The 27,678-nt window shown below is 51.1% G+C and overlaps 1 protein-coding gene across 1 annotated transcript in view; it reads right to left on the bottom strand.

Moving 5' to 3' along the window:
- LOC124018325 (Krueppel-like factor 5) overlaps positions 1-27,678 on the bottom strand; it is a 70,265-nt gene that overhangs the window by 31,326 nt on the left and 11,261 nt on the right. Inside the window, exon 7 of the mRNA XM_046333598.1 lies at positions 14,416-14,592. Within this exon, the coding sequence (XP_046189554.1) occupies positions 14,416-14,592 (177 nt within the window). The remainder of the gene's footprint in view (positions 1-14,415; positions 14,593-27,678) is intronic.

Raw genomic sequence — 27,678 nt, forward strand, 5'->3', positions numbered from 1 at the left:
TCATGATGAAGGAATGAACCCGACTCTCTCTCTCCATTCCCTCTGCTCAGGAGAAAAAACAAAACACACACCATAATAAATACTATTCAGGCTCCACATAAATAACTCATTAAAGATCATCCAACTCATGGAGGAAATGGTTACTGGACATATTGGCAAGGAAAAACACCGTCCCTGTTGGTGCTTCCCCTGTCCCGCAAAGTAACTGCTCTGTCCTGTTCTTTACGCAATGGCTTGCTGTCTGAAGGAACGCTTTTCTATTTCTGTCCTTTAGATCGTCCAGCTGTTAACTGGTCATGTATATGTGCCACAAGTGTTCCGATTAAGGCGCTCGGGCTGTCTGTCGACATTGCTGGGAAGTTTCTACCTACTATATCGGGTTGGGTCCGGACTCGCGCCGTGCGTTAGAGAGTAGATGGGATCGGACGGAGTCAGTTGTTAATGGGAATGGTAGCCAAGAAACCAATTGTGAGCGTGTGAGCAACTGGCACTGTCTGGCATAGCTGCCTGTCCTACCAGTTCCAATGAACTATGAGCTAAATGCGTCTTGCTATTTAAAAAAAAAACTAGTAGGCAAGTCAGTTAAGAACAAATTCTTATTTACAATGACGGCCTAGAAACAGTGGGTTAACTGCCTTGTTCAGGGGCAGAACGATAGATTGTTACCTTGTCAGCTCGGGGATTCAATCCCGCAACCTTTCAGTTACTAGTCCAACACTTTAACCACTCAGCTACCTGCCGTTCCGACGAGTTCTCTCGTTCCCAATCATGTAATCGTCCTGCTGTGTCCCGACCCATAGGCCTACACATCGAATGATACAATACTTACGACCATAAACAACATCAGGAGACGTTATTATTACGCACAATTAAAGCGCCAATCTCCTCTACATTTTTTTTTACAATACTATAGAATTCCCCACATCACAGCAAAACTAACAGCCTTGGTGCTTTGCAACATGCCAACCAACCTCGCCCATTCTGAGATAAAGAATAGCCTACACCGGGGAGAACATCTCCACACTGACAAACTGCATTACCTGGTGCGCGTATTCACTCTGTCCACTCCTTTCCGTCAGTAGGTTCTTGGTATCGAAACCGAACAGAGCCGACTCCTCGGCCGGGAAGCCTTCCGAAAGCATGGGCTTGAGCAGGGTGTAGAACATCTCGTCCTGCCCGGTCCCGGTCCCAGCGCTCATCGTGATCAGCGTCGCGGCCATATAGATTTACTCCCCACCGGAATAACAAGGTGCGAGCGGCCGCAATAATAATCATATAATAACGACAGAGGCGACAGATTAAACGGGACGGTGCATGAGAGGACTGACTGTAGCGATGTATTCAAGTCTGTGTGTAGTCTAATTAGCGATCTCGTCCGACTGGGTTATCCACTACACTTGTCTCGGTTCGGTAGGACTGTCTGTTGGGATAGTTCAAAGCTTCTGCTCTTTTCTATCCATGTCAACTCATGCGATGAGAGGAAGCGAGGCGGGCGTGGGGCAGGTTCAGTCGGTTTAGTGTTTCAAAAAAAAGAGTCAGGGCGTGGCCAACAAAATAAGACAGAACAGAAACGCCTCACACACCGTTAAAACGCCTTTTGTACAACAACAGTAAACAGCTCCCCGGAACCGAGACCCCTTCACAGAGGGCTCCTCTCTCCCTAAAGGTCCGTTTACTAAATATGTAGCTAGGTTACACACATACCGAGGAACGCTCATTATTATCCTTGTACTCACCATCGTGTTCTCAAGCGTTGCCCTGCATCATTTCACAGGGTTCCCCCCTGTGCTTCTAGAACATTTTCTATCAACACCAAATAAAATCATTTTTTATTGATGTACATTCTGTGGAATGTGCCTCTGCTGGGAATATTAAACTGTAGTCGACACGTTTATTTTCATCACTTCATTTATTCATATTCTGAATGATTCTTCTCAGAAGTTTACGTCATACATCTTTTTATATTCAAGGTATTTTCGAGGTTCATTGATAAAATGAGAACTAGTTCAGAAAGTGGGTGATGGAACTACTGACCAGGGTGATAAACCCGCCGACCAGGGTGATAAAGCCACTGACAAGGGTGATAAACCCGCTGACCAGGGTGATAAACCCGCTGACCAGGGTGATAAACCTGCCGACCAGGGTGATAAAGCCACTGACCAGGGTGATAAACCCGCCGACCAGGGTGATAAACCCGCCGACCAGGGTGATAAACCCGCCGACCAGGGTGATAAACCCGCCGACCAGGGTGATAAACCCGCTGACCAGGGTGATAAACCTGCCGACCAGGGTGATAAAGCCACTGACCAGGGTGATAAACCCGCCGACCAGGGTGATAAACCCGCTGACTCCAGGGTGATAAACCCACTGACCAGGGTGATAAACCCACTGACTCCAGGGTGATAAACCCACTGACCAGGGTGATAAACCCGCTGACCAGGGTGATAAAGCCACTGACCAGGGTGATAAACCCGCCGACCAGGGTGATAAACCCGCTGACTCCAGGGTGATAAACCCACTGACCAGGGTGATAAACCCACTGACTCCAGGGTGATAAACCCACTGACCAGGGTGATAAACCCACTGACCAGGGTGATAAACCCGCTGACCAGGGTGATAAACCCACTGACCAGGGTGACAAACCCCCTGACCTGGGTGATAAACCCGCTGACCAGGGTGATGGAATAGCTGACCAGGGTGATAAACCCGCTGACCAGGGTGACAAACCCCCTGACCTGGGTGATGTAACCGCCGACCAGGGTGGTAAACCCACTGACCAGGGTGATGGAACCGCTGACTCCAGGGTGATAAACCCACTGACCAGGGTGATGGAACTACTGACTCCAGGGTGATAAACCCACTGACCAGGGTGATGGAACTACTGACCAGGGTGATGGAACCGCCGACCAGGGTGATAAACCCACTGACCAGGGTGATAAACCCGCCGACCAGGGTGATAAACCCGCCGACCAGGGTGATAAACCCACTGACTCCAGGGTGATAAACCCACTGACAAGGGTGATAAACCCGCCAACCAGGGTGATAAACCCACTGACCAGGGTGATAAACCTGCCGACCAGGGTGATAAACCCGCTGACCAGGGTGATAAACCCACTGACTCCAGGGTGATAAACCTGCTGACCAGGGTGATAAACCCACTGACCAGGGTGATAAACCCGCCGACCAGGGTGATAAACCCGCCGACCAGGGTGATGGAACTACTGACCAGGGTGATAAACCCACTGACCAGGGTGAAAAACCCACTGACCAAGGTGATAAACCCGACGACCAGGGTGATGGAACTACTGACCAGGGTGATGGAACTACTGACCAGGGTGATGGAACTACTGACCAGGGTGATAAACCCGCTGACCAGGGTGATGGAACTACTGACCAGGGTGATGGAACTACTGACCAGGGTGATAAACCCGCTGACCAGGGTGATAAACCCACTGACCAGGGTGATAAACCCGCTGACATGGGTGATAAACCCGCTGACATGGGTGATAAACCCGCTGACCAGGGTGATAAACCCGCCGACCAGGGTGATAAACCCGTCGACCAGGGTGATAAACCCGCTGACCAGGGTGATGGAATAGCTGACCAGGGTGATAAACCCGCTGACCAGGGTGACAAACCCCCTGACCTGGGTGATAAACCCGCCGACCAGGGTGATGGAATAGCTGACCAGGGTGATAAACCCGCTGACCAGGGTGACAAACCCCCTGACCTGGGTGATGTAACCGCCGACCAGGGTGGTAAACCCGCTGACCAGGGTGATAAACCCGCTGACCAGGGAGATGGAACAGCTGACCAGGGAGATGGAATAGCTGACCAGGGAGATGGAACAGCTGACCAGGGTGATAAATCAGCTGACCAGGGTGATAAATCCGCCGACCAGGGTGATAAACCCACTGACCAGGGTGATAAACCCGTTGACCAGGGTGACAAACCCGCTGACCAAGGGTGATAAACCCGCTGACCAAGGGTGATAAACCCGCTGACCAGGGTGATGGAACTACTGACCAGGGTGATAAACCCGCTGACGAAGGTGATAAACCCGCTGACCAGGGTGATGGAACCTGCCGACCAGGGTGATGGAACTACTGACTAGGGTGATACAACGCCGACCAGGGTGATGGAACCGCTGACCAGGGTGATGGAACCCAATACACAGAGTAAGTTAACGATCCTTCACCTCCAATACACAGAATGTTCTGGAATGGATGCTCAGCTCAGAAACATAGAAAGAAAGGAAGATTGAGAGGAGGGAGGGAGGGAGTAATTTAAGCAATTCAGGCGGACAGACGGGCTCAATAATATGACACCGATAAGAGTATGCCTACCATTTCTATTTTTAAAGCCAAATGCCTTCTTGCCTTTCGTCTAACAAATCAAATAGCGGAGAGGAGGAGGAGCTACTGCCTGAGCTGCTGTCCCCTCTACTAGATGACTAACAGTCAAACTACTGTCTGAGCTGCTGTCGCCTCTACTAGATGACTGCTGTCCCCTCTACTGTCTGAGCTGCTGTCCCCTCTACTAGATGACTGCTGTCCCCCTCTACTGGATGACTGCTGTCCCCTCTACTGCCTGAGCTGCTGTCCCCTCTACTAGATGACTGCTGTCCCCTCTACTAGATGACTGCTGTCCCCTCTACTAGATGACTGCTGTCCCCTCTACTGTCTGAGCTGCTGTCCCCTCTACTAGATGACTGCTGTCCCCTCTACTGCCTGAGCTACTATCCCCTCTACTAGATGACTGCTGTCCCCTCTACTAGATGACTGCTGTCCCCTCTACTAGATGACTGCTGTCCCCTCTACTAGATGACTGCTGTCCCCTCTACTAGATGACTGCTGTCCCCTCTACTAGATGACTGCTGTCCCCTCTACTAGATGACTGCTGTCCCCTCTACTAGATGATTGCTATCCCCTCTACTAGATGACTGCTGTCCCCTCTACTAGATGACTGCTGTCCCCTCTACTAGATGACTGCTGTCCCCTCTACTAGATGACTGCTGTCCCCTCTACTAGATGACTGCTGTCCCCTCTACTAGATGACTGCTGTCCCCTCTACTAGATGACTGCTGTCCCCTCTACTAGATGACTAACAGTCAAACTACTGTCTGAGCTGCTGTCCCCTCTACTAGATGACTGCTGTCCCCTCTACTAGATGACTGCTGTCCCCTCTACTGGATGACTGCTGTCCCCTCTACTGGATGACTGCTGTCCCCTCTACTAGATGACTGCTGTCCCCTCTACTAGATGACTGCTGTCCCCTCTACTAGATGACTGCTGTCCCCTCTACTAGATGACTGCTGTCCCCTCTACTAGATGACTAACAGTCAAACTACTGTCTGAGCTGCTGTCCCCTCTACTAGATGACTAACAGTCAAACTACTGTCTGAGCTGCTGTCCCCTCTACTAGATGACTGCTGTCCCCTCTACTAGATGACTGCTGTCCCCTCTACTGTATGAGCTACTGTCTCCTCTACTAGATGACTGCTGTCCCCTCTACTGTCTGAGCTACTGTCTCCTCTACTAGATGACTAACAGTCAAACTACTGTCTGAGCTGCTGTCCCCTCTACTAGATGACTGCTGTCCCCTCTACTAGATGACTGCTGTCCCCTCTACTGGATGACTGCTGTCCCCTCTACTAGATGACTGCTGTCCCCTCTACTAGATGACTGCTGTCCCCTCTACTAGATGACTGCTGTCCCCTCTACTAGATGACTGCTGTCCCCTCTACTAGATGACTGCTGTCCCCTCTACTAGATGACTGCTGTCCCCTCTACTAGATGACTGCTGTCCCCTCTACTGGATGACTGCTGTCCCCTCTACTAGATGACTGCTGTCCCCTCTACTAGATGACTGCTGTCCCCTCTACTAGATGACTGCTGTCCCCTCTACTAGATGACTAACAGTCAAACTACTGTCTGAGCTGCTGTCCCCTCTACTGTCTGAGCTGCTGTCCCCTCTACTAGATGACTGCTGTCCCCTCTACTGGATGACTGCTGTCCCCTCTACTAGATGACTGCTGTCCCCTCTACTAGATGACTGCTGTCCCCTCTACTAGATGATTGCTGTCCCCTCTACTAGATGACTGCTGTCCCCACATTTACATTTACATTTAAGTCATTTAGCAGACGCTCTTATCCAGAGCGACTTACAAATTGGTGCAATCACCTTATGACATCCAGTGGGACAGTCACTTACAATAGTGCATCTAAAACTTAGGGGGGGTGGGGTGAGAGGGATTACTTAACCTATCCTAGGTATTCCTTAAAGAGGTGGGGTTTCAGGTGTCTCCGGAAGGTGGTGATTGACTCCGCTGTCCTGGCGTCGTGAGGGAGTTTGTTCCACCATTGGGGGGCCAGGGCAGCGAACAGTTTTGACTGGGCTGAGCGGGAGCTGTACTTCCTCAGTGGTAGGGAGGCGAGCAGGCCAGAGGTGGATGAACGCAGTGCCCTTGTTTGGGTGTAGGGCCTGATCAGAGCCTGGAGGTACTGAGGTGCCGTTCCCCTCACAGCTCCGTAGGCAAGCACCATGGTCTTGTAGCGGATGCGAGCTTCAACTGGAAGCCAGTGGAGAGAACGGAGGAGCGGGGTGACGTGAGAGAACTTGGGAAGGTTGAACACCAGACGGGCTGCGGCGTTCTGGATGAGTTGAAGGGGTTTAATGGCACAGGCAGGGAGCCCAGCCAACAGCGAGTTGCAGTAATCCAGACGGGAGATGACAAGTGCCTGGATTAGGACCTGCGCCGCTTCCTGTGTGAGGCAGGGTCGTACTCTGCGGATGTTGTAGAGCATGAACCTACAGGAACGGGCCACCGCCTTGATGTTAGTTGAGAACGACAGGGTGTTGTCCAGGATCACGCCAAGGTTCTTGGCGCTCTGGGAGGAGGACACAATGGAGTTGTCAACCGTGATGGCGAGATCATGGAACGGGCAGTCCTTCCCCGGGAGGAAGAGCAGCTCCGTCTTGCCGAGGTTCAGCTTGAGGTGGTGATCCGTCATCCACACTGATATGTCTGCCAGACATGCAGAGATGCGATTCGCCACCTGGTCATCAGAAGGAGGAAAGGAGAAGATTAATTGTGTGTCGTCTGCATAGCAATGATAAGAGAGACCATGTGAGGTTATGACAGAGCCAAGTGACTTGGTGTATAGCGAGAATAGGAGAGGGCCAAGAACAGAGCCCTGGGGGACACCAGTGGTGAGAGCGCGTGGTGAGGAGACAGATTCTCGCCACGCCACCTGGTAGGAGCGACCTGTCAGGTAGGACGCAATCCAAGCGTGGGCCGCGCCGGAGATGCCCAACTCTGTCCCCTCTACTAGATGACTAACAGTCAAACTACTGTCTGAGCTGCTGTCCCCTCTACTGTCTGAGCTGCTGTCCCCTCTACTAGATGACTGCTGTCCCCTCTACTGGATGACTGCTGTCCCCTCTACTAGATGACTGCTGTCCCCTCTACTAGATGACTGCTGTCCCCTCTACTAGATGATTGCTGTCCCCTCTACTAGATGACTGCTGTCCCCTCTACTAGATGACTGCTGTCCCCTCTACTAGATGATTGCTGTCCCCTCTACTAGATGACTGCTGTCCCCTCTACTAGATGACTGCTGTCCCCTCTACTAGATGACTAACAGTCAAACTACTGTCTGAGCTGCTGTCCCCTCTACTGTCTGAGCTGCTGTCCCCTCTACTAGATGACTGCTGTCCCCTCTACTGGATGACTGCTGTCCCCTCTACTAGATGACTGCTGTCCCCTCTACTAGATGACTGCTGTCCCCTCTACTAGATGACTGCTGTCCCCTCTACTAGATGACTGCTGTCCCCTCTACTAGATGACTGCTGTCCCCTCTACTAGATGACTGCTGTCCAGGAGGGCTAGGGCCACCTCTAGGGTCAGGGTTGATTCAGGAGGGCTAGGGTCAGGGCTAGGGGCACCTCTAGGGTCAGGGTTGATTCAGGAGGAGGGCTAGGGTCAGGGCTAGGGTCACCTCTAGGGTCAGGGTTGATTCAGGAGGGCTAGGGTCAGGGCTAGGGTCACCTCTAGGGTCAGGGTTGATTCAGGAGGAGGGCTAGGGTCATCTCTAGGGTCAGGGTTGATTCAGGAGGGCTAGGGTCAGGGTTGATTCAGGAGGAGGGCTAGGGTCAGGGCTAGGGTCATCTCTAGGATCAGGGTTGATTCAGGAGGGCTAGGGTCAGAGCTAGGGTCACCTCTAGGATCAGGGTTGATTCAGGAGGAGGGCTAGGGTCACCTCTAGGATCAGGGTTGATTCAGGAGGAGGGCTAGGGTCACCTCTAGGATCAGGGTTGATTCAGGAGGAGGGCTAGGGTCAGGGCTAGGGTCACCTCTAGGGTCAGGGTTGATTCAGGAGGGCTAGGGTCAGGGCTAGGGTCACCTCTAGGGTCAGGGTTGATTCAGGAGGAGGGCTAGGGTCACCTCTAGGGTCAGGGTTGATTCAGGAGGAGGGCTAGGGTCACCTCTAGGGTCAGGGTTGATTCAGGAGGGCTAGGGTCACCTCTAGGGTCAGGGTTGATTCAGGAGGGCTAGGGTCAGGGCTAGGGTCACCTCTAGGGTCAGGGTTGATTCAGGAGGAGGGCTAGGGTCAGGGTTGATTCAGGAGGAGGGCTAGGGTCACCTCTAGGGTCAGGGTTGATTCAGGAGGGCTAGGGTCAGGGCTAGGGTCACCTCTAGGATCAGGGTTGATTCAGGAGGGCTAGGGTCAGGGCTAGGGTCACCTCTAGGGTCAGGGTTGATTCAGGAGGAGGGCTAGGGTCACCTCTAGGGTCAGGGTTGATTCAGGAGGGCTAGGGTCAGGGCTAGGGTCACCTCTAGGGTCAGGGTTGATTCAGGAGGAGGGCTAGGGTCACCTCTAGGGTCAGGGTTGATTCAGGAGGGCTAGGGTCAGGGCTAGGGTCACCTCTAGGATCAGGGTTGATTCAGGAGGAGGGCTAGGGTCAGGGCTAGGGTCACCTCTAGGGTCAGGGTTGATTCAGGAGGAGGGCTAGGGTCAGGGCTAGGGGCACCTCTAGGGTCAGGGTTGATTCAGGAGGGCTAGGGTCACCTCTAGGGTCAGGGTTGATTCAGGAGGGCTAGGGTCAGGGCTAGGGTCACCTCTAGGGTCAGGGTTGATTCAGGAGGGCTAGGGTCACCTCTAGGATCAGGGTTGATTCAGGAGGGCTAGGGTCAGGGCTAGGGGCACCTCTAGGGTCAGGGTTGATTCAGGAGGGCTAGGGTCAGGGCTAGGGTCACCTCTAGGATCAGGGTTGATTCAGGAGGAGGGCTAGGGTCAGGGCTAGGGTCACCTCTAGGATCAGGGTTGATTCAGGAGGAGGGCTAGGGTCAGGGCTAGGGTCACCTCTAGGGTCAGGGTTGATTCAGGAGGGCTAGGGTCAGGGCTAGGGTCAGGGTTGATTCAGGAGGAGGGCTAGGGTCACCTCTAGGGTCAGGGTTGATTCAGGAGGCCTAGGGCCACCTCTAGGGTCAGGGTTGATTCAGGAGGGCTAGGGTCAGGGCTAGGGGCACCTCTAGGGTCAGGGTTGATTCAGGAGGAGGGCTAGGGTCACCCCTAGGATCAGGGTTGATTCAGGAGGAGGGCTAGGGTCAGGGCTAGGGTCACCTCTAGGATCAGGGTTGATTCAGGAGGGCTAGGGTCAGGGCTAGGGTCACCTCTAGGATCAGGGTTGATTCAGGAGGAGGGCTAGGGTCACCTCTAGGATCAGGGTTGATTCAGGAGGAGGGCTAGGGTCACCTCTAGGGTCAGGGTTGATTCAGGAGGGCTAGGGTCAGGGCTAGGGTCATCTCTAGGGTCAGGGTTGATTCAGGAGGAGGGCTAGGGTCACCTCTAGGGTCAGGGTTGATTCAGGAGGAGGGCTAGGGTCACCTCTAGGGTCAGGGTTGATTCAGGAGGCCTAGGGCCACCTCTAGGGTCAGGGTTGATTCAGGAGGGCTAGGGTCAGGGCTAGGGGCACCTCTAGGGTCAGGGTTGATTCAGGAGGAGGGCTAGGGTCAGGGCTAGGGTCACCTCTAGGGTCAGGGTTGATTCAGGAGGAGGGCTAGGGTCACCTCTAGGATCAGGGTTGATTCAGGAGGAGGGCTAGGGTCAGGGCTAGGGTCACCTCTAGGGTCAGGGTTGATTCAGGAGGAGGGCTAGGGTCACCTCTAGGGTCAGGATTGATTCAGGAGGGCTAGGGTCAGGGATAAGGTCAATGCCAAGCAAAACAGAAATGTGAAGACGAGTAGAGTGTAGTTTTGACAGATTTTTAATATAAAACATAGCAAGTCAACCGATTACAACAGTACAGCACAACATACACATATCAACTATTACCAATACAGTAGTGTAAAGAAAACCAGTATGGAGTGTCCACACACTAATCCCATCTGCACCACCTGTAAGGCCATTGGTCATTCAGGCGGGAACTTGACTTTCCTGTACCATTCAGGAGCTTCCTTATTGGTCTGGAAGAGAGAGAGAGAACATGAGTCATTCAGGAGCTTCCTTATTGGTCTGGAAGAGAGAAAGAGAGAACATGAGTCATTCAGGAGCTTCCTTATTGGTCTGGAAGAGAGAGAGAGAACATTAGTCATTCAGGAGCTTCCTTATTGGTCTGGGAGAGAGAGAGAGAGAACATGAGTCATTCAGGAGCTTCCTTATTGGTCTGGAAGAGAGAGAGAGAGAGAGAGAGAGAGAGAGAGAGAGAGAGAGAGAGAGAGAGAGAGAGAGAACATGAGTCATTCAGGAGCTTCCTTTTTGGTCTGGAAGAGAGAGAGAGAGAACATGAGTCATTCAGGAGCTTCCTTATTGGTCTGGAAGAGAGAGAGAGAGAACATGAGTCATTCAGGAGCTTCCTTATTGGTCTGGAAGAGAGAGAGAGAGAACATGAGTCATTCAGGAGCTTCCTTATTGGTCTGGAAGAGAGAGAGAGAGAACATGAGTCATTCAGGAGCTTCCTTATTGGTCTGGAAGAGAGAGAGAGAACATGAGTCATTCAGGAGCTTCCTTATTGGTCTGGAAGAGAGAGAGAGAACATGAGTCATTCAGGAGCTTCCTTATTGGTCTGGAAGAGAGAGAGAGAGAGAGAGAGAGAGAGAGAGAGAGAGAGAGAGAGAGAGAGAGAGAGAGAGAGAGAGAGAGAGAGAGAGAGAGAGAGAGAGAGAGAGAGAACATGAGTCATTCAGGAGCTTCCTTTTTGGTCTGGAAGAGAGAGAGAGAGAACATGAGTCATTCAGGAGCTTCCTTATTGGTCTGGAAGAGAGAGAGAGAGACATGAGTCATTCAGGAGCTCTTATTGGTCTGGAAGAGAGAGAGAGAACATGAGTCATTCAGGAGCTTCCTTATTGGTCTGGAAGAGAGAGAGAGAACATGAGTCATTCAGGAGCTTCCTTATTGGTCTGGAAGAGAGAGAGAGAGAACATGAGTCATTCAGGAGCTTCCTTATTGGTCTGGAAGAGAGAGAGAGAGAACATGAGTCATTCAGGAGCTTCCTTATTGGTCTGGAAGAGAGAGAGAGAACATGAGTCATTCAGGAGCTTCCTTATTGGTCTGGAAGAGAGAGAGAGAACATGAGTCATTCAGGAGCTTCCTTATTGGTCTGGAAGAGAGATGAGATTCAGGAGCTTCCTTACATGAGTCATTCAGGAGCTTCCTTATTGGTCTGGAAGAGAGAGAGAGAGAACATGAGTCATTCAGGAGCTTCCTTATTGGTCTGGAAGAGAGAGAGAGAGAACATGAGTCAGTCCAGGGGAAATGGCACCTTATTTGTAATACGGCTGGTGATGCATTGAGCTTCGTATTAATGAACAATAACAAATCGGATACAGAAGTTACTAGTTTCTACCATAATAAGGACTGGTCTACAGGAGGTATGGTCTACTTGAGGACTGGTCTACTGGAGGACTGGTCTACTGGAGGACTGGTCTACTGGAAAACTGGTCTACTGGAGGACTGGTCAACTGGAGGACTGGTCAACTGGAGGACTGGTCAACTGGAGGACTGGTCAACTGGAGGACTGGTCTACTGGAGGACTGGTCTACTGGAGGACTGGTCTACTGGAGGACTGGTCTACTGGAGGACTGGTCTACTTGAGGACTGGTCTACTGGAGGACTGGTCTACTTGAGGACTGGTCTACTGGAGGACTGGTCTACTGGAAAACTGGTCTACTGGAGGACTGGTCAACTGGAGGACTGGTCAACTGGAGGACTGGTCAACTGGAGGACTGGTCAACTGGAGGACTGGTCTACTGGAGGACTGGTCTACTGGAGGACTGGTCTACTGGAGGACTGGTCTACTTGAGGACTGGTCTACTGGAGGACTGGTCTACTTGAGGACTGGTCTACTGGAGGACTGGTCTACTGGAGGACTGGTCTACTGGAAAACTGGTCTACTGGAGGACTGGTCTACTGGAGGACTGGTCAACTGGAGGACTGGTCAACTGGAGGACTGGTCTACTGGAGGACTGGTCTACTGGAGGGTTGGTCTACTGGAGGACTGGTCTACAGGAGGACTGGTCTACTTGAGGACTGGTCTACTGGAGGACTGGTCTACTGGAGGACTGGTCTACTGGAAAACTGGTCTACTGGAGGACTGGTCAACTGGAGGACTGGTCAACTGGAGGACTGGTCAACTGGAGGAGGGTCTACTGGAGGACTGGTCTACTGGAGGACTGGTCTACTGGAGGACTGGTCTACTGGAGGACTGGTCTACTGGAGGACTGGTCTACTGAGGACTGGTCTACTGGAGGACTGGTCTACTTGAGGACTGGTCTACTGGAGGACTGGTCTACTGGAGGACTGGTCTACTGGAAAACTGGTCTACTGGAGGACTGGTCTACTGGAGGACTGGTCAACTGGAGGACTGGTCAACTGGAGGACTGGTCTACTGGAGGACTGGTCTACTGGAGGGTTGGTCTACTGGAGGACTGGTCTACAGGAGGACTGGTCTACTGGAGGACTGGTCTACTGGAGGACTGGTCTACAGGAGGACTGGTCTACTGGAGGACTGGTCTACTGGAGGACTGGTCTACTGGAGGAGTGGAGGACTGGTCTACTGGAGGACTGGTCTACTGGAGGACTGGTCTACTGGAGGGTTGGTCTACTGAAGGACTGGTCTACTGGAGGACTGGTCTACTGGAGGGTTGGTCTACTGGAGGACTGGTCTACTGGAGGGTTGGTCTACTGGAGGACTGGTCAACTGGAGGACTGGTCTACTGGAGGACTGGTCTACTGGAGGGTTGGTCTACTGGAGGACTGGTCTACTGGAGGACTGGTCTACTGGAGGACTGGTCTACTGGAGGACTGGAAGACTGGTCTACTGGAAGACTGGTCTACTGGAGGACTGATCTACTGGAGGACTGGTCTACTGGAGGACTGACCTACTGATCTACTGGAGGACTGGTCTACTGGAGGACTGATCTACTGGAGGACTGGCCTACAGGAGGACTGGTCCACTGGAGGACTGGTCTACTGGAGGGTTCTATAGGGCTCTGGTCTAAAGTAGTGCACTATATAGGGAATATGGTTCTATAGGGCTCTGAAAGTAGAGCACTATATAGGGAATAGGGTTCTATAGGGCTCTGGTCTAAAGTAGTGCACTATATAGGGAATAGGGTTCTATAGGGCCCTGGTCTAAAGTAGTGCACTATATATAGGGAATAGGGTTCTATAGGGCTCTGGTCTAAAGTAGTGTACTATATAGGGAATAGGGTTCTATAGGACCCTGGTCTAAAGTAGTGCACTATATAGGGAATAGGGTTCTATAGGGCCCTGGTCTAAAGTAGTGCACTATATAGGGAATAGGGTTCTATAGGGCTCTGGTCTAAAGTAGTGCACTATATAGGGAATAGGGTTCTATAGGGCCCTGGTCTAAAGTAGTGCACTATATAGGGAATAGGATTCTATAGGGCCCTGGTCTAAAGTAGTGCACTATATATAGGGAATAGGGTTCTATAGGGCTCTGGTCTAAAGTAATGCACTATATAGGGAATAGGGTTCTATAGGGTTCTGCAGTGTTAATCTGTGTGGGTGTGAAGGGTTCTATAGGGCTCTGCAGTGTTAATCTGTGTGGGTGTGAAGAGTTCTATAGGGCTCTGCAGTGTTAATCTGTGTGGGTTCTGGGCTCTGCAGGGTTCTGTGAAGGGTTCTATAGGGCTCTGCAGTGTTAATCTGTGTGGGTGTGAAGGGTTCTATAGGGCTCTGCAGTGTTAATCTGTGTGGGTGTGAAGAGTTCTATAGGGCTCTGCAGTGTTAATCTGTGTGGGTGTGAAGGGTTCTATAGGGCTCTGCAGTGTTAATCTGTGTGGGTGTGAAGGGTTCTATAGGGCTCTGCAGTGTTAATCTGTGTGGGTGTGAAGGGTTCTATAGGGCTCTGCAGTGTTAATCTGTGTGGGTGTGAAGGGTTAACACTCACAAAGACGGTGGGTTTGGGTCTGTGTCTGTGAGGGTTCTGCTCATCCTCCTCTGTGGTTCTGCTGAGGTTTTTGGGTCTGCTGAAGGCCAGCCCCGTCCCAGCCCCGTCAGGATCCAGGAAGGGCTCAGTCTTTCTGGACCTCATACTGAGCAGAACCTGCTTCATCACAGATAACTCCTAGAGAGAGGACAGAGGGGGGAGGGGTCAGTCTTTATGGACCTCATACTGAGCAGAACCTGCTTCATCACAGATAACTCCTAGAGAGAGGACAGAGGGGGGAGGGCTCAGTCTTTCTGGACCTCATACTGAGCAGAACCTGCTTCATCACAGATAACTCCTAGAGAGGACAGAGGGGGGAGGGATTACAATAGACAATAGGAGACCAGATTACAATAGACAATAGGAGACCAGATTACAATAGACAATAGGAGAGTCTACATGACAGGAGACCAGATTACAATAGACAATAGGAGACCAGATTACAATAGACAATAGGAGACCAGATTACAATAGACAATAGGAGACCAGATTACAATAGGATTACAATAGGTAATAGGAGAGTCTACATGACAGCAAACCAGATTACAATAGAGATTACAATAGGAGACCAGATTACAATAGAGATTACAATAGGAGACCAGATTACAATAGACAATAGGAGACCAGATTACAATAGACAATAGGAGAGCTAAATGACTTAAATGTAATGTAATGTCTACATGACAGCAGACCAGATTACAATAGACAATAGGAGACCAGATTACAATAGACAATAGGAGACCAGATTACAATAGACAATAGGATAGAGCAGTGTTTTAGCTAGTAGCGAGTTGGTTACAGAGCAGTATTTTAGCTAGTAGCTAGTTGGTTACAGAGCAGTGTTTTAGCTAGTAGCTAGTTGGTTGCAGAGCAGTGTTTTAGTTAGTTGGTTACAGAGCAGTATTTTAGCTAGTAGCTAGTTGGTTGCAGAGCAGTGTTTTAGCTAGTTGGTTACAGAGCAGTGTTTTAGCTAGTTGGTTACAGAGCAGTATTTTAGCTAGTAGCTAGTTGGTTACAGAGCAGTGTTTTAGCTAGTAGCTAGTTGGTTACAGAGCAGTGTTTTAGCTAGTAGCTAGTTGGTTACAGAGCAGTGTTTTAGTTAGTTGGCTACAGATCCGATAGGAACATTGTGTCTCTGCGTCGGTTGGCTACAGAGCAGTGTTTCAGGAACGTTGTGGCTCTGGGTCGGTTGGCTACAGAGCAGTGTTTCAGGAACGTTGTGGCTCTGGATCGGTTGGCTACAGAGCAGTGTTTCAGGAACATTGTGGCTCTGGGTCGGTTGGCTACAGAGCAGTGTTTCAGGAACGTTGTGGCTCTGGGTCGGTTGGCTACAGAGCTGTCAGGAACGTTGTGGCTCTGGGTCGGTTGGCTACAGAGCAGTGTTTCAGGAACGTTGTGGCTCTGGGTCGGTTGGCTACAGAGCAGTGTTTCAGGAACATTGTGGCTCTGGGTCGGTTGGCTACAGAGCAGTCAGGAACGTTGTGGCTCTGGGTCGGTTGGCTACAGAGCAGTGTTTCAGGAACGTTGTGGCTCTGGGTCGGTTGGCTACAGAGCCGTCAGGAACGTTGTGGCTCTGGGTCGGTTGGCTACAGAGCAGTGTTTCAGGAACGTTGTGGCTCTGGGTCGGTTGGCTACAGAGCCGTCAGGAACGTTGTGGCTCTGGGTCGGTTGGCTACAGAGCTGTGTTTCAGGAACGTTGTGGCTCTGGGTCGGTTGGCTACAGAGCAGTGTTTCAGGAACGTTGTGGCTCTGGGTCGGTTGGCTACAGAGCAGTGTTTCAGGAACGTTGTGGCTCTGGGTCGGTTGGCTACAGAGCCGTCAGGAACATTGTGGCTCTGGGTCGGTTGGCTACAGAGCTGTCAGGACCGTTGTGGCTCCGGGTCGGTTGGCTACAGAGCAGTGTTTCAGGAATGTTGTGGCTCCGGGTCGGTTGGCTACAGAGCAGTGTTTCAGGAACGTTGTGGCTCTGGGTCGGTTGGCTACAGAGCAGTGTTTTAGCTAGTAGCTAGTTGGTTACAGAGCAGTGTTTTAGTTAGTTGGCTACAGAGCCGTCAGGAACGTTGTGGCTCCGGGTCGGTTGGCTACAGAGCTGTCAGGGCCGTTGTGGCTCTGGGTCGGTTGGCTACAGAGCAGTATTTCAGGAACGTTGTGACTCCGGGTCGGTTGGCTACAGAGCAGTGTTTCAGGAATGTTGTGGCTCTGGCTCGGTTGGCTACAGAGCAGTGTTCTGGAATGTTGTGGCTCCGGGTCGGTTGGCTACAGAGCAGTGTTTCAGGAACGTTGTGGCTCTGGGTCGGTTGGCTACAGAGCAGTATTTCAGGAACGCTGTGGCTCTGGGTCGGTTGGCTACAGAGCAGTGTTTCGGGAACGTTGTGGCTCTGGGTCGGTTGGCTACAGAGCAGTGTTTCAGGAACGCTGTGGCTCTGGGTCGGTTGGCTACAGAGCAGTGTTTCAGGAACGTTGTGGCTCTGGGTCGGTTGGCTACAGAGTAGTGTTTCAGGAACGTTGTGGCTCTGGGTCGGTTGGCTACAGAGCAGTGTTTTAGCTAGTAGCTAGTTGGTTACAGAGCAGTGTTTTAGTTAGTTGGCTACAGAGCCGTCAGGAACGTTGTGGCTCCGGGTCGGTTGGCTACAGAGCTGTCAGGGCCGTTGTGGCTCCGGGTCGGTTGGCTACAGAGCAGTGTTTCAGGACCGTTGTGGCTCTGGGGTTGGCTACAGAGCAGTGTTTCAGGCTACAGAGCAGTGTTTCAGGAACGTTGTGGCTCTGGGTCGGTTGGCTACAGAGCCATCAGGAACATTGTGGCTCTGGGTCGGTTGGCTACAGAGCAGTGTTTCAGGAACGTTGTGGCTCTGGGTCGGTTGGCTACAGAGCAGTGTTTCAGGAACGCTCTCTGGGTCGGTTGGCTACAGAGCAGTGTTTCAGGACCGTTGTGGCTCTGGGTCGGTTGGCTACAGAGCCAGTGTTTCAGGAACGTTGTGGCTCTGGGTCGGTTGGCTACAGAGCAGTGTTTCAGGGTCGGTTGGCTACAGAGCAGTGGAACATTGTGGTCTGGTTTCAGGACCGTTGTGGCTCTGGCTCTGAGCCGTCAGGAACGTTGTGGCTCCGGGTCTTGGCTACAGAGCAGTGTTTCAGGACCGTTGTGGCTCAGGACAGAGCCGTTGTGGCTCTGGGTCGGTTGGCTACAGAGCAGTGTTTCAGGACCGTTGTGGCTCTGGGTCGGTTGGCTACAGAGCCATCAGGAACATTGTGGCTCTGGGTCGGTTGGCTACAGAGCAGTGTTTCAGGACCGTTGTGGCTCTGGGTCGGTTGGCTACAGAGCCATCAGGAACATTGTGGCTCTGGGTCGGGGCTACAGAGCAGTGTTTCAGGACCGTTGTGGCTCTGGGTCGGTTGGCTACAGAGCAGTGTTTCAGCCTTTTGGCTCTGGGTCGAGGCTACAGAGCCGTCAGAACGTGTGGCTCTGGGTCGGTTGGCTACAGAGCAGTGTTTCAGGAACGCTGTGGCTCTGGGTCGGTTGGCTACAGAGCAGTGTTTCAGGAACGCTGTGGCTCTGGGTCGGTTGGCTACAGAGCAGTGTTTCAGGAACGTTGTGGCTCTGGGTCGGTTGGCTACAGAGTAGTGTTTCAGGAACGTTGTGGCTCTGGGTCGGTTGGCTACAGAGCAGTGTTTTAGCTAGTAGCTAGTTGGTTACAGAGCAGTGTTTTAGTTAGTTGGCTACAGAGCCGTCAGGAACGTTGTGGCTCCGGGTCGTTTGGTTACAGAGCTGTCAGGGCCGTTGTGGCTCCGGGTCGGTTGGCTACAGAGCAGTGTTTCAGGAACGTTGTGGCTCCGGGTCGGTTGGCTACAGAGCAGTGTTTCAGGACCGTTGTGGCTCTGGGTCGGTTGGCTACAGAGGCGTCAGGAACATTGTGGCTCCGGGTCGGTTGGCTACAGAGCAGTGTTTCAGGACCGTTGTGGCTCTGGGTCGGTTGGCTACAGAGCCATCAGGAACATTGTGGCTCTGGGTCGGTTGGCTACAGAGCAGTGTTTCAGGACCGTTGTGGCTCTGGGTCGATTGGCTACAGAGCCGTCAGGAACATTGTGGCTCCGGGTCGGTTGGCTACAGAGCAGTGTTTCAGGACCGTTGTGGCTCTGGGTCGGTTGGCTACAGAGCCGTCAGGAACATTGTGGCTCTGGGTCGGTCGGCTACAGAGCAGTGTTTCAGGACCGTTGTGGCTCTGGGTCGATTGGCTACAGAGCCGTCAGGAACATTGTGGCTCTGGGTCGGTTGGCTACAGAGCAGTGTTTCAGGAACGTTGTGGCTCCGGGTCGGTTGGCTACAGAGCAGTGTTTCAGGAACGTTGTGGCTCTGGGTTGGTTGGCTACAGAGCAGTGTTTCAGGAACGTTGTGGCTCCGGGTCGGTTGGCTACAGAGCCGTCAGGAACATTGTGGCTCTGGGTCGGTTGGCTACAGAGCAGTGTTTCAGGAACGTTGTGGCTCTGGGTCGGTTGGCTACAGAGCAGTGTTTCAGGAACGTTGTGGCTCTGGGTTGGTTGGCTACAGAGCAGTGTTTCAGGAACGTTGTGGCTCCGGGTCGGTTGGCTACAGAGCCGTCAGGAACATTGTGGCTCCGGGTCGGTTGGCTACAGAGCCGTCAGGAACATTGTGGCTCCGGGTCGGTTGGCTACAGAGCCGTCAGGAACATTGTGGCTCCGGGTCGGTTGGCTACAGAGCCATCAGGAACATTGTGGCTCTGGGTCGGTTGGCTACAGAGCAGTGTTTCAGGAACGTTGTGGCTCTGGGTTGGTTGGCTACAGAGCAGTGTTTCAGGAACGTTGTGGCTCCGGGTCGGTTGGCTACAGAGCCGTCAGGAACATTGTGGCTCTGGGTCGGTTGGCTACAGAGCAGTGTTTCAGGAACGTTGTGGCTCCGGGTCGGTTGGCTACAGAGCCATCAGGAACGTTGTGGCTCCGGGTCGGTATCAGCCCTCTATTTCTCGCCATGTGGACACATGCCCTGGCTGTCCCTCTGGCATTTCAAACAGCCAGGCCCTCTCTAATACGCCAGGCCTAATATGAGGAGCAGCTGTCTGCCAGGCCTGAGGGGTACATACTTGATGCCAGTGGGCCAGTGGTAGAATGCTGCGGTTGTGAATAGCGAAGCAGAACATTTCTTGAATCAAGTTCCGTAATCAGCTCTGCGTCTGCGTCTGAAATGGAAGGATATGATACGAGAGGCGTCTTCTCAGCATGTCTTATGGGGGGAAACTCGATGGAGGCCCGAAAACAATCTGAGAGAGGAGGGAGTGATGGGCTATTACAATATACAATAGAGAGTCTACAGTGTAGTGACTAGTAGCTAGTTGGTTACAGAGCAGTATGGTGACTAGTAGCTAAACTCGATGGAGGCTGAAAACAATCTGAGAGAGGAGGGAGTGATGGGCTATTACAATATACAATAGAGAGTCTACAGTGTAGTGACTAGTAGCTAGTTGGTTACAGAGCAGTATGGTGACTAGTAGCTAAACTCGATGGAGGCTGAAAACAATCTGAGAGAGGAGGGAGTGATGGGCTATTACAATATACAATAGAGAGTCTACAGTGTAGTGACTAGTAGCTAGTTGGTTACAGAGCAGTATGGTGACTAGTAGCTAGTTGGTTACAGAGCAGTGTGGTGACTAGTAGCTAGTTGGTTACAGAGCAGTATGGTGACTAGTAGCTAGTTGGTTACAGAGCAGTATGGTGACTAGTAGCTAGTTGGTTACAGAGCAGTGTGGTGACTAGTAGCTAGTTGGTTACAGAGCAGTATGGTGACTAGTAGCTAGTTGGTTACAGAGCAGTGTGGTGACTACTAGCTAGTTGGTTACAGAGCAGTGTGGTGACTAGTAGCTAGTTGGTTACAGAGCAGTGTGGTGACTAGTAGCTAGTTGGTTACAGAGCAGTGTGGTGACTAGTAGCTAGTTGGTTACAGAGCAGTGTGGTGACTAGTAGCTAGTTGGTTACAGAGCAGTATGGTGACTAGTAGCTAGTTGGTTACAGAGCAGTATGGTGACTAGTAGCTAGTTGGTTACAGAGCAGTATGGTGACTAGTAGCTAGTTGGTTACAGAGCAGTGTGGTGACTAGTAGCTAGTTGGTTACAGAGCAGTATGGTGACTAGTAGCTAGTTGGTTACAGAGCAGTGTGGTGACTAGTAGCTAGTTGGTTACAGAGCAGTATGGTGACTAGTAGCTAGTTGGTTACAGAGCAGTATGGTGACTAGTAGCTAGTTGGTTACAGAGCAGTATGGTGACTAGTAGCTAGTTGGTTACAGAGCAGTATGGTGACTAGTAGCTAGTTGGTTACAGAGCAGTATGGTGACTAGTAGCTAGTTGGTTACAGAGCAGTGTGGTGACTAGTAGCTAGTTGGTTACAGAGCAGTGTAGTGACTAGTAGCTAGTTGGTTACAGAGCAGTGTGGTGACTAGTAGCTAGTTGGTTACAGAGCAGTGTAGTGACTAGTAGCTAGTTGGTTACAGAGCAGTGTGGTGACTAGTAGCTAGTTGGTTACAGAGCAGTGTGGTGACTAGTAGCTAGTTGGTTACAGAGCAGTGTGGTGACTAGTAGCTAGTTGGTTACAGAGCAGTGTAGTGACTAGTAGCTAGTTGGTTACAGAGCAGTATGGTGACTAGTAGCTAAACTCGATGAAAACAATCTGTGTCGTTCTGATGAACTGTGGACTTTTTATTTATTCAATTCAAGTGAGAGCAATTACAATTTAAATTCACTTTAAAAAAACGTATCTCAGAATTGACCCTTTAAAGATAGATTGATATTTGAGATATCAACATAATGTGATACTTTAGTTACTGTACATCATTAGGCAGTACACTGAGCGGACTAAACATTAAGAACACCTGATCCCTTACTGATCCACTAGTTAAACCCACTTTAGTTACTGTACATCATTAGGCAGTAGGCTGTACACTGAGCGGACTAAACATTAAGAACACCTGATCCCTTACTGATGCCACTAGTTAAACCCACTTTAGTTACTGTACATCATTAGGCTGTACACTGAGCGGACTAAACATTAAGAACACCTGATCCCTTACTGATCCACTAGTTAAACCCACTTTAGTTACTGTACATCATTAGGCAGTAGGCTGTACACTGAGTGGACTAAACATTAAGAACACCTGATCCCTTACTGATCCACTAGTTAAACCCACTTTAGTTACTGTACATCATTAGGCAGTAGGCTGTACACTGAGCGGACTAAACATTAAGAACACCTGCCCTTTCCGTGACATACCAGGTGAAAGCTATGATCCCTTTCTGATGCCAGGTGAAAGCTATGATCCCTTACTGATGCCAGGTGAAAGCTATGATCCCTGATGCCAGGTGAAAGCTATGATCCCTTTCTGATGCCAGGTGAAAGCTATGATCCCTTACTGATACCAGGTGAAAGCTATGATCCCTTACTGATGCCAGGTGAAAGCTATGATCCCTTACTGATGCCAGGTGAAAGCTATGATCCCTTACTGATGCCAGGTGAAAGCTATGATCCCTTACTGATGCCAGGTGAAAGCTATGATCCTGATGCCAGGAGAAAGCTATGATCCCTTACTGATGCCAGGTGAAAGCTATGATCCCTTACTGATGCCAGGTGAAAGCTATGATCCTGATGCCAGGTGAAAGCTATGATCCTGATGCCAGGTGAAAGCTATGATCCCTTACTGATGCCAGGTGAAAGCTATGATCCCTTACTGATACCAGGTGAAAGCTATGATCCCTGATGCCAGGTGAAAGCTATGATCCCTGATACCAGGTGAAAGCTATGATCCCTGATACCAGGTGAAAGCTATGATCCTGATGCCAGGTGAAAGCTATGATCCCTTACTGATGCCAGGTGAAAGATATGATCCCTTACTGATGCCAGGTGAAAGCTATGATCCCTTACTGATGCCAGGTGAAAGCTATGATCCCTTACTGATGCCAGGTGAAAGATATGATCCCTTACTGATGCCAGGTGAAAGCTATGATCCCTTACTGATGCCAGGTGAAAGATATGATCCCTTACTGATGCCAGGTGAAAGCTATGATCCCTTACTGATGCCAGGTGAAAGCTATGATCCCTTACTGATGCCAGGTGAAAGCTATGATCCCTTACTGATGCCAGGTGAAAGCTATGATCTTGATGCCAGGTGAAAGCTATGATCCCTTACTGATGCCAGGTGAAAGATATGATCTTGATGCCAGGTGAAAGCTATGATCTTGATGCCAGGTGAAAGCTATGATCCCTTACTGATGCCAGGTGAAAGATATGATCTTGATGCCAGGTGAAAGCTAGGATCTTGATGCCAGGTGAAAGCTATGATCTTGATGCCAGGTGAAAGCTATGATCCCTTACTGATGCCAGGTGAAAGATATGATCCCTGATGCCAGGTGAAAGCTATGATCCCTTACTGATGCCAGGTGAAAGCTATGATCCCTTACTGATGCCAAGTGAAAGCTATGATCCCTTACTGATGCCAGGTGAAAGCTATGATCCCTTACTGATGCCAGGTGAAAGCTATGATCCCTTACTGATGCCAAGTGAAAGCTATGATCCCTTACTGATACCAGGTGAAAGCTATGATCCCTGATGCCAGGTGAAAGCTATGATCCCTGATGCCAGGTGAAAGATATGATCCCTGATGCCAGATGAAAGCTATTATCCCTTACTGATGCCAGGTGAAAGCTATGATCCCTTACTGATGCCAGGTGAAAGCTATGATCCCTTACTGATGCCAGGTGAAAGATATGATCCCTGATGCCAGGTGAAAGCTATGATCCCTTACTGATGCCAGGTGAAAGCTATGATCCCTTACTGATGCCAGGTGAAAGCTATGATCCCTTACTGATGCCAGGTGAAAGATATGATCCCTGATGCCAGATGAAAGCTATGATCCCTTACTGATGCCAGGTGAAAGATATGATCCCTGATGCCAGGTGAAAGCTATGATCCCTTACTGATGCCAGGTGAAAGCTATGATCCCTTACTGATACCAGGTGAAAGCTATGATCCCTGATGCCAGGTGAAAGCTATGATCCCTTACTGATGCCAGGTGAAAGCTATGATCCCTTACTGATGCCAGGTGAAAGATATGATCCCTGATGCCAGATGAAAGCTATGATCCCTTACTGATGCCAGGTGAAAGCTATGATCCCTTACTGATGCCAGGTGAAAGCTATGATCCCTTACTGATGCCAGGTGAAAGCTATGATCCCTTACTGATGCCAGGTGAAAGCTATGATCCCTTACTGATGCCAGGTGCAGGCTATGATCTTGATGCCACTTGTTAAACCCACTTCCACTAAGGATGTTTAATCCTTCAGACACGTGGAACATGGACTGTGTAGTCTAGTGGTAGTTAGGTAGTTAGGAAGGTAGTTAGTGTAGCAGTAGACGCCAGGCACTGTGTAGTCTAGTGGTAGTTAGGTAGGTAGTTAGTGTAGCAGTAGACGCCCGGCACTGTGTCGTCTAGTGCATTTAGTTAGGTAGTTAGGTAGGTAGTTAGTGTAGCTCTAAATACATCACTGATAACCTCTCAATACATCACTGATAACCTCTCAATACATCACTGATAACCTCTCAATACATCACTGATAACCTCTCAATACATCACTGATAACCTCTCAATACATCACTGATAACCTCTCAATACATCACTGATAACCTCTCAATACATCACTGATAACCTCTCAATACATCACTGATAACCGACTGAACCACCTGAACAGGCCTCAGGCCAACCGACTGAACCACCTGAACAGGCCTCAGGCCAACCGACTGAACCACCTGAACAGGCCTCAGGCCAACCGACTGAACCACCTGAACAGGCCTCAGGCCAACCGACTGAACCACCTGAACAGGCCTCAGGCCAACCGACTGAACCACCTGAACAGGCCTCAGGCCAACCGACTGAACAGGCCTCAGGCCGACCGACTGAACCACCTGAACAAGCCTCAGGCCAACCGACTGAACAGGCCTCAGGCCAACCGACTGAACCACCTGAACAGGCCTCAGGGCAACCGACTGAACCACCTGAACAGGCCTCAGGCCAACCGACTGAACCACCTGAACAGGCCTCAGGCCAACCGACTGAACCACCTGAACAGGCCTCAGGCCAACCGACTGAACCACCTGAACAGGCCTCAGGGCAACCGACTGAACCACCTGAACAGGCCTCAGGCCAACCGACTGAACCACCTGAACAGGCCTCAGGCCAACCGACTGAACCACCTGAACAGGCCTCAGGCCAACAGACTGAACCACCTGAACAGGCCTCAGGCCAACCGACTGAACAGGCCTCAGGCCAACAGACTGAACCACCTGAACAGGCCTCAGGCCAACCGACTGAACCACCTGAACAGGCCTCAGGCCAACCGACTGAACCACCTGAACAGGCCTCAGGCCAACCGACTGAACCACCTGAATAGGCCTCAGGCCAACCGACTGAACCACCTGAACAGGCCTCAGGCCAACCGACTGAACAGGCCTCAGGCCGACCGACTGAACCACCTGAACAGGCCTCAGGGCAACCGACTGAACCACCTGAACAGGCCTCAGGCCAACCGACTGAACCACCTGAACAGGCCTCAGGCCAACCGACTGAACAGGCCTCAGGCCAACCGACTGAACCACCTGAACCACTAAAAGGAATGGTCACCAGAGCCTTCTGGTTAATTAGCTGTAATGGGGTTTCTACTGTACTACACCACTACAGTGTAGAGGCTTGTTGGGCTGTGGGGGTTTCTACTGTACTACACCACTACAGTGTAGAGGCTTGTTGGGCTGTGGGGTTTCTACTGTACTACACCACTACAGTGTAGAGGCTTGTTGGGCTGTGGGGTTTCTACTGTACTACACCACTACAGTGTAGAGGCTTGTTGGGCTGTGGGGTTTCTACTGTACTACACCACTACAGTGTAGAGGCTTGTTGGGCTGTGGGGTTTCTACTGTACTACACCACTACAGTGTAGAGGCTTGTTGGGCTGTGGGGTTTCTACTGTACTACACCACTACAGTGTAGAGGCTTGTTGGGCTGTGGGGTTTCTACTGTACTACACCACTACAGTGTAGAGGCTTGTTGGGCTGTGGGGTTTCTACTGTACTACACCACTACAGTGTAGAGGCTTGTTGGGCTGTGGGGTTTCTACTGAACTACACCACTACAGTGTAGAGGCTTGTTGAAACAGGGATCAGTGCAGACAGGTGACCAAGACACAAAAGGTGAAAAGGGTGACAGTGAAAGAAGAGACAGAGAGAGGGAGGCACACCTAGAGACTGGCAAAACCACTCTCCCTCTCTCACTCTGCCTCTCCCTCACTCCGCCTCTCTCTCCCTGACTCTGTCTCAATGTCCCTCTCCCTCCCTCTCTCTCTCAGTCTCTCCCTCTCTCAGTCTGCCTCTCCCTTCCTCCTTCCGCCCCTCTCTCCCTCCCTCTCTGTCTCTCCCTCTCTGTCTCTCCCTCCCTCAGTCTCTCCCTCCCTCAGTCTCTCCCTCTCTGTCTCTCCCTCTCTGTCTCTCCCTCCCTCCCTCTGCCTCTCTCTCCCTCCCTCTCTCTCTCCCTCCCTCAGTCTCTCCCTCCCTCAGTCTCTCCCTCCCTCCCTCTGCCTCTCTCTCCCTCCCTCTCTGTCTCTCCCTCAGTCTCTGTCTCTCCCTCAGTCTCTATCTCTCTGTCTCTCCCTCCCTCCATCAGTCTCTCCCTCCTTAAGTCTCTCCCTCCTGCAGACATGCAGTCTGGCCTCAGCCATATAAAAACACACCTGTCATAAAAGACTAGCACCTACATGACATCATCTACTTTCATTAGGATATATATGATGCAATCTCACACATCCTGTGGCTTTATTCAATGGGAGAGTGGACTCATATCTCTCTCCATGGCTGAGGAGAGAGTGGACTCATATCTCTCCATGGCTGAGGAGAGAGTGGACTCATATCTCTCTCTATGGCTGAGGAGAGAGTGGACTCATATCTCTCTCTATGGCTGAGGAGAGAGTGGACTCATATCTCTCTCTATGGCTGAGGAGAGAGTGGACTCATATCTCTCTCTATGGCTGAGGAGAGAGTGGACTCATATCTCTCTCTATGGCTGAGGAGAGAGTGGACTCATATCTCTCTATGGCTGAGGAGAGAGTGGACTCATATCTCTCTATGGCTGAGGAGAGAGTGGACTCGTATCTCTCTCTATGGCTGAGGAGAGAGTGGACTCATATCTCTCTCTATGGCTGAGGAGAGAGTGGACTCATATCTCTCTCTATGGCTGAGGAGAGAGTGGACTCATATCTCTCTCTATGGCTGAGGAGAGAGTGGACTCATATCTCTCTATGGCTGAGGAGAGAGTGGACTCATATCTCTCTCTATGGCTGAGGAGAGTGTGGACTCATATCTCTCTCTATGGCTGAGGAGAGAGTGGACTCATATCTCTCTCTATGGCCGAGGAGAGAGTGGACTCATATCTCTCTCCATGGCTGAGGAGAGAGTGGACTCATATCTCTCTCCATGGCTGAGGAGAGAGTGGACTCATATCTCTCCATGGCTGAGGAGAGAGTGGACTCATATCTCTCTCTATGGCTGAGGAGAGAGTGGACTCATATCTCTCTCTATGGCTGAGGAGAGAGTGGACTCTGGGCATATCTCTCCCATGGCTGAGGAGAGGGTGGACTCATATCTCTCTATGGCTGAGGAGAGAGTGGACTCATATCTCTCTCTATGGCTGAGGAGAGAGTGGACTCATATCTCTCTATGGCTGAGGAGAGAGTGGACTCATATCTCTCTCTATGGCTGAGGAGAGAGTGGACTCATATCTCTCTCTATGGCTGAGGAGAGAGTGGACTCATATCTCTCTCTATGGCTGAGGAGAGAGAGGACTCATATCTATCTATGGCTGAGGAGAGAGTGGACTCATATCTCTCTCTATGGCCGAGGAGAGAGTGGACTCATATCTCTCTCCATGGCTGAGGAGAGAGTGGACTCATATCTCTCTCCATGGCTGAGGAGAGAGTGGACTCATATCTCTCCATGGCTGAGGAGAGAGTGGACTCATATCTCTCCATGGCTGAGGAGAGAGTGGACTCATATCTCTCTCTATGGCTGAGGAGAGAGTGGACTCATATCTCTCTCTATGGCTGAGGAGAGAGTGGACTCTGGGCATATCTCTCTCCATGGCTGAGGAGAGAGTGGACTCATATCTCTCTCTATGGCTGAGGAGAGAGAGG

The sequence above is a fragment of the Oncorhynchus gorbuscha genome, unplaced genomic scaffold (assembly GCF_021184085.1).
Source record: "Oncorhynchus gorbuscha isolate QuinsamMale2020 ecotype Even-year unplaced genomic scaffold, OgorEven_v1.0 Un_scaffold_473, whole genome shotgun sequence".
In the NCBI taxonomy this organism is placed as follows: domain Eukaryota; kingdom Metazoa; phylum Chordata; class Actinopteri; order Salmoniformes; family Salmonidae; genus Oncorhynchus; species Oncorhynchus gorbuscha.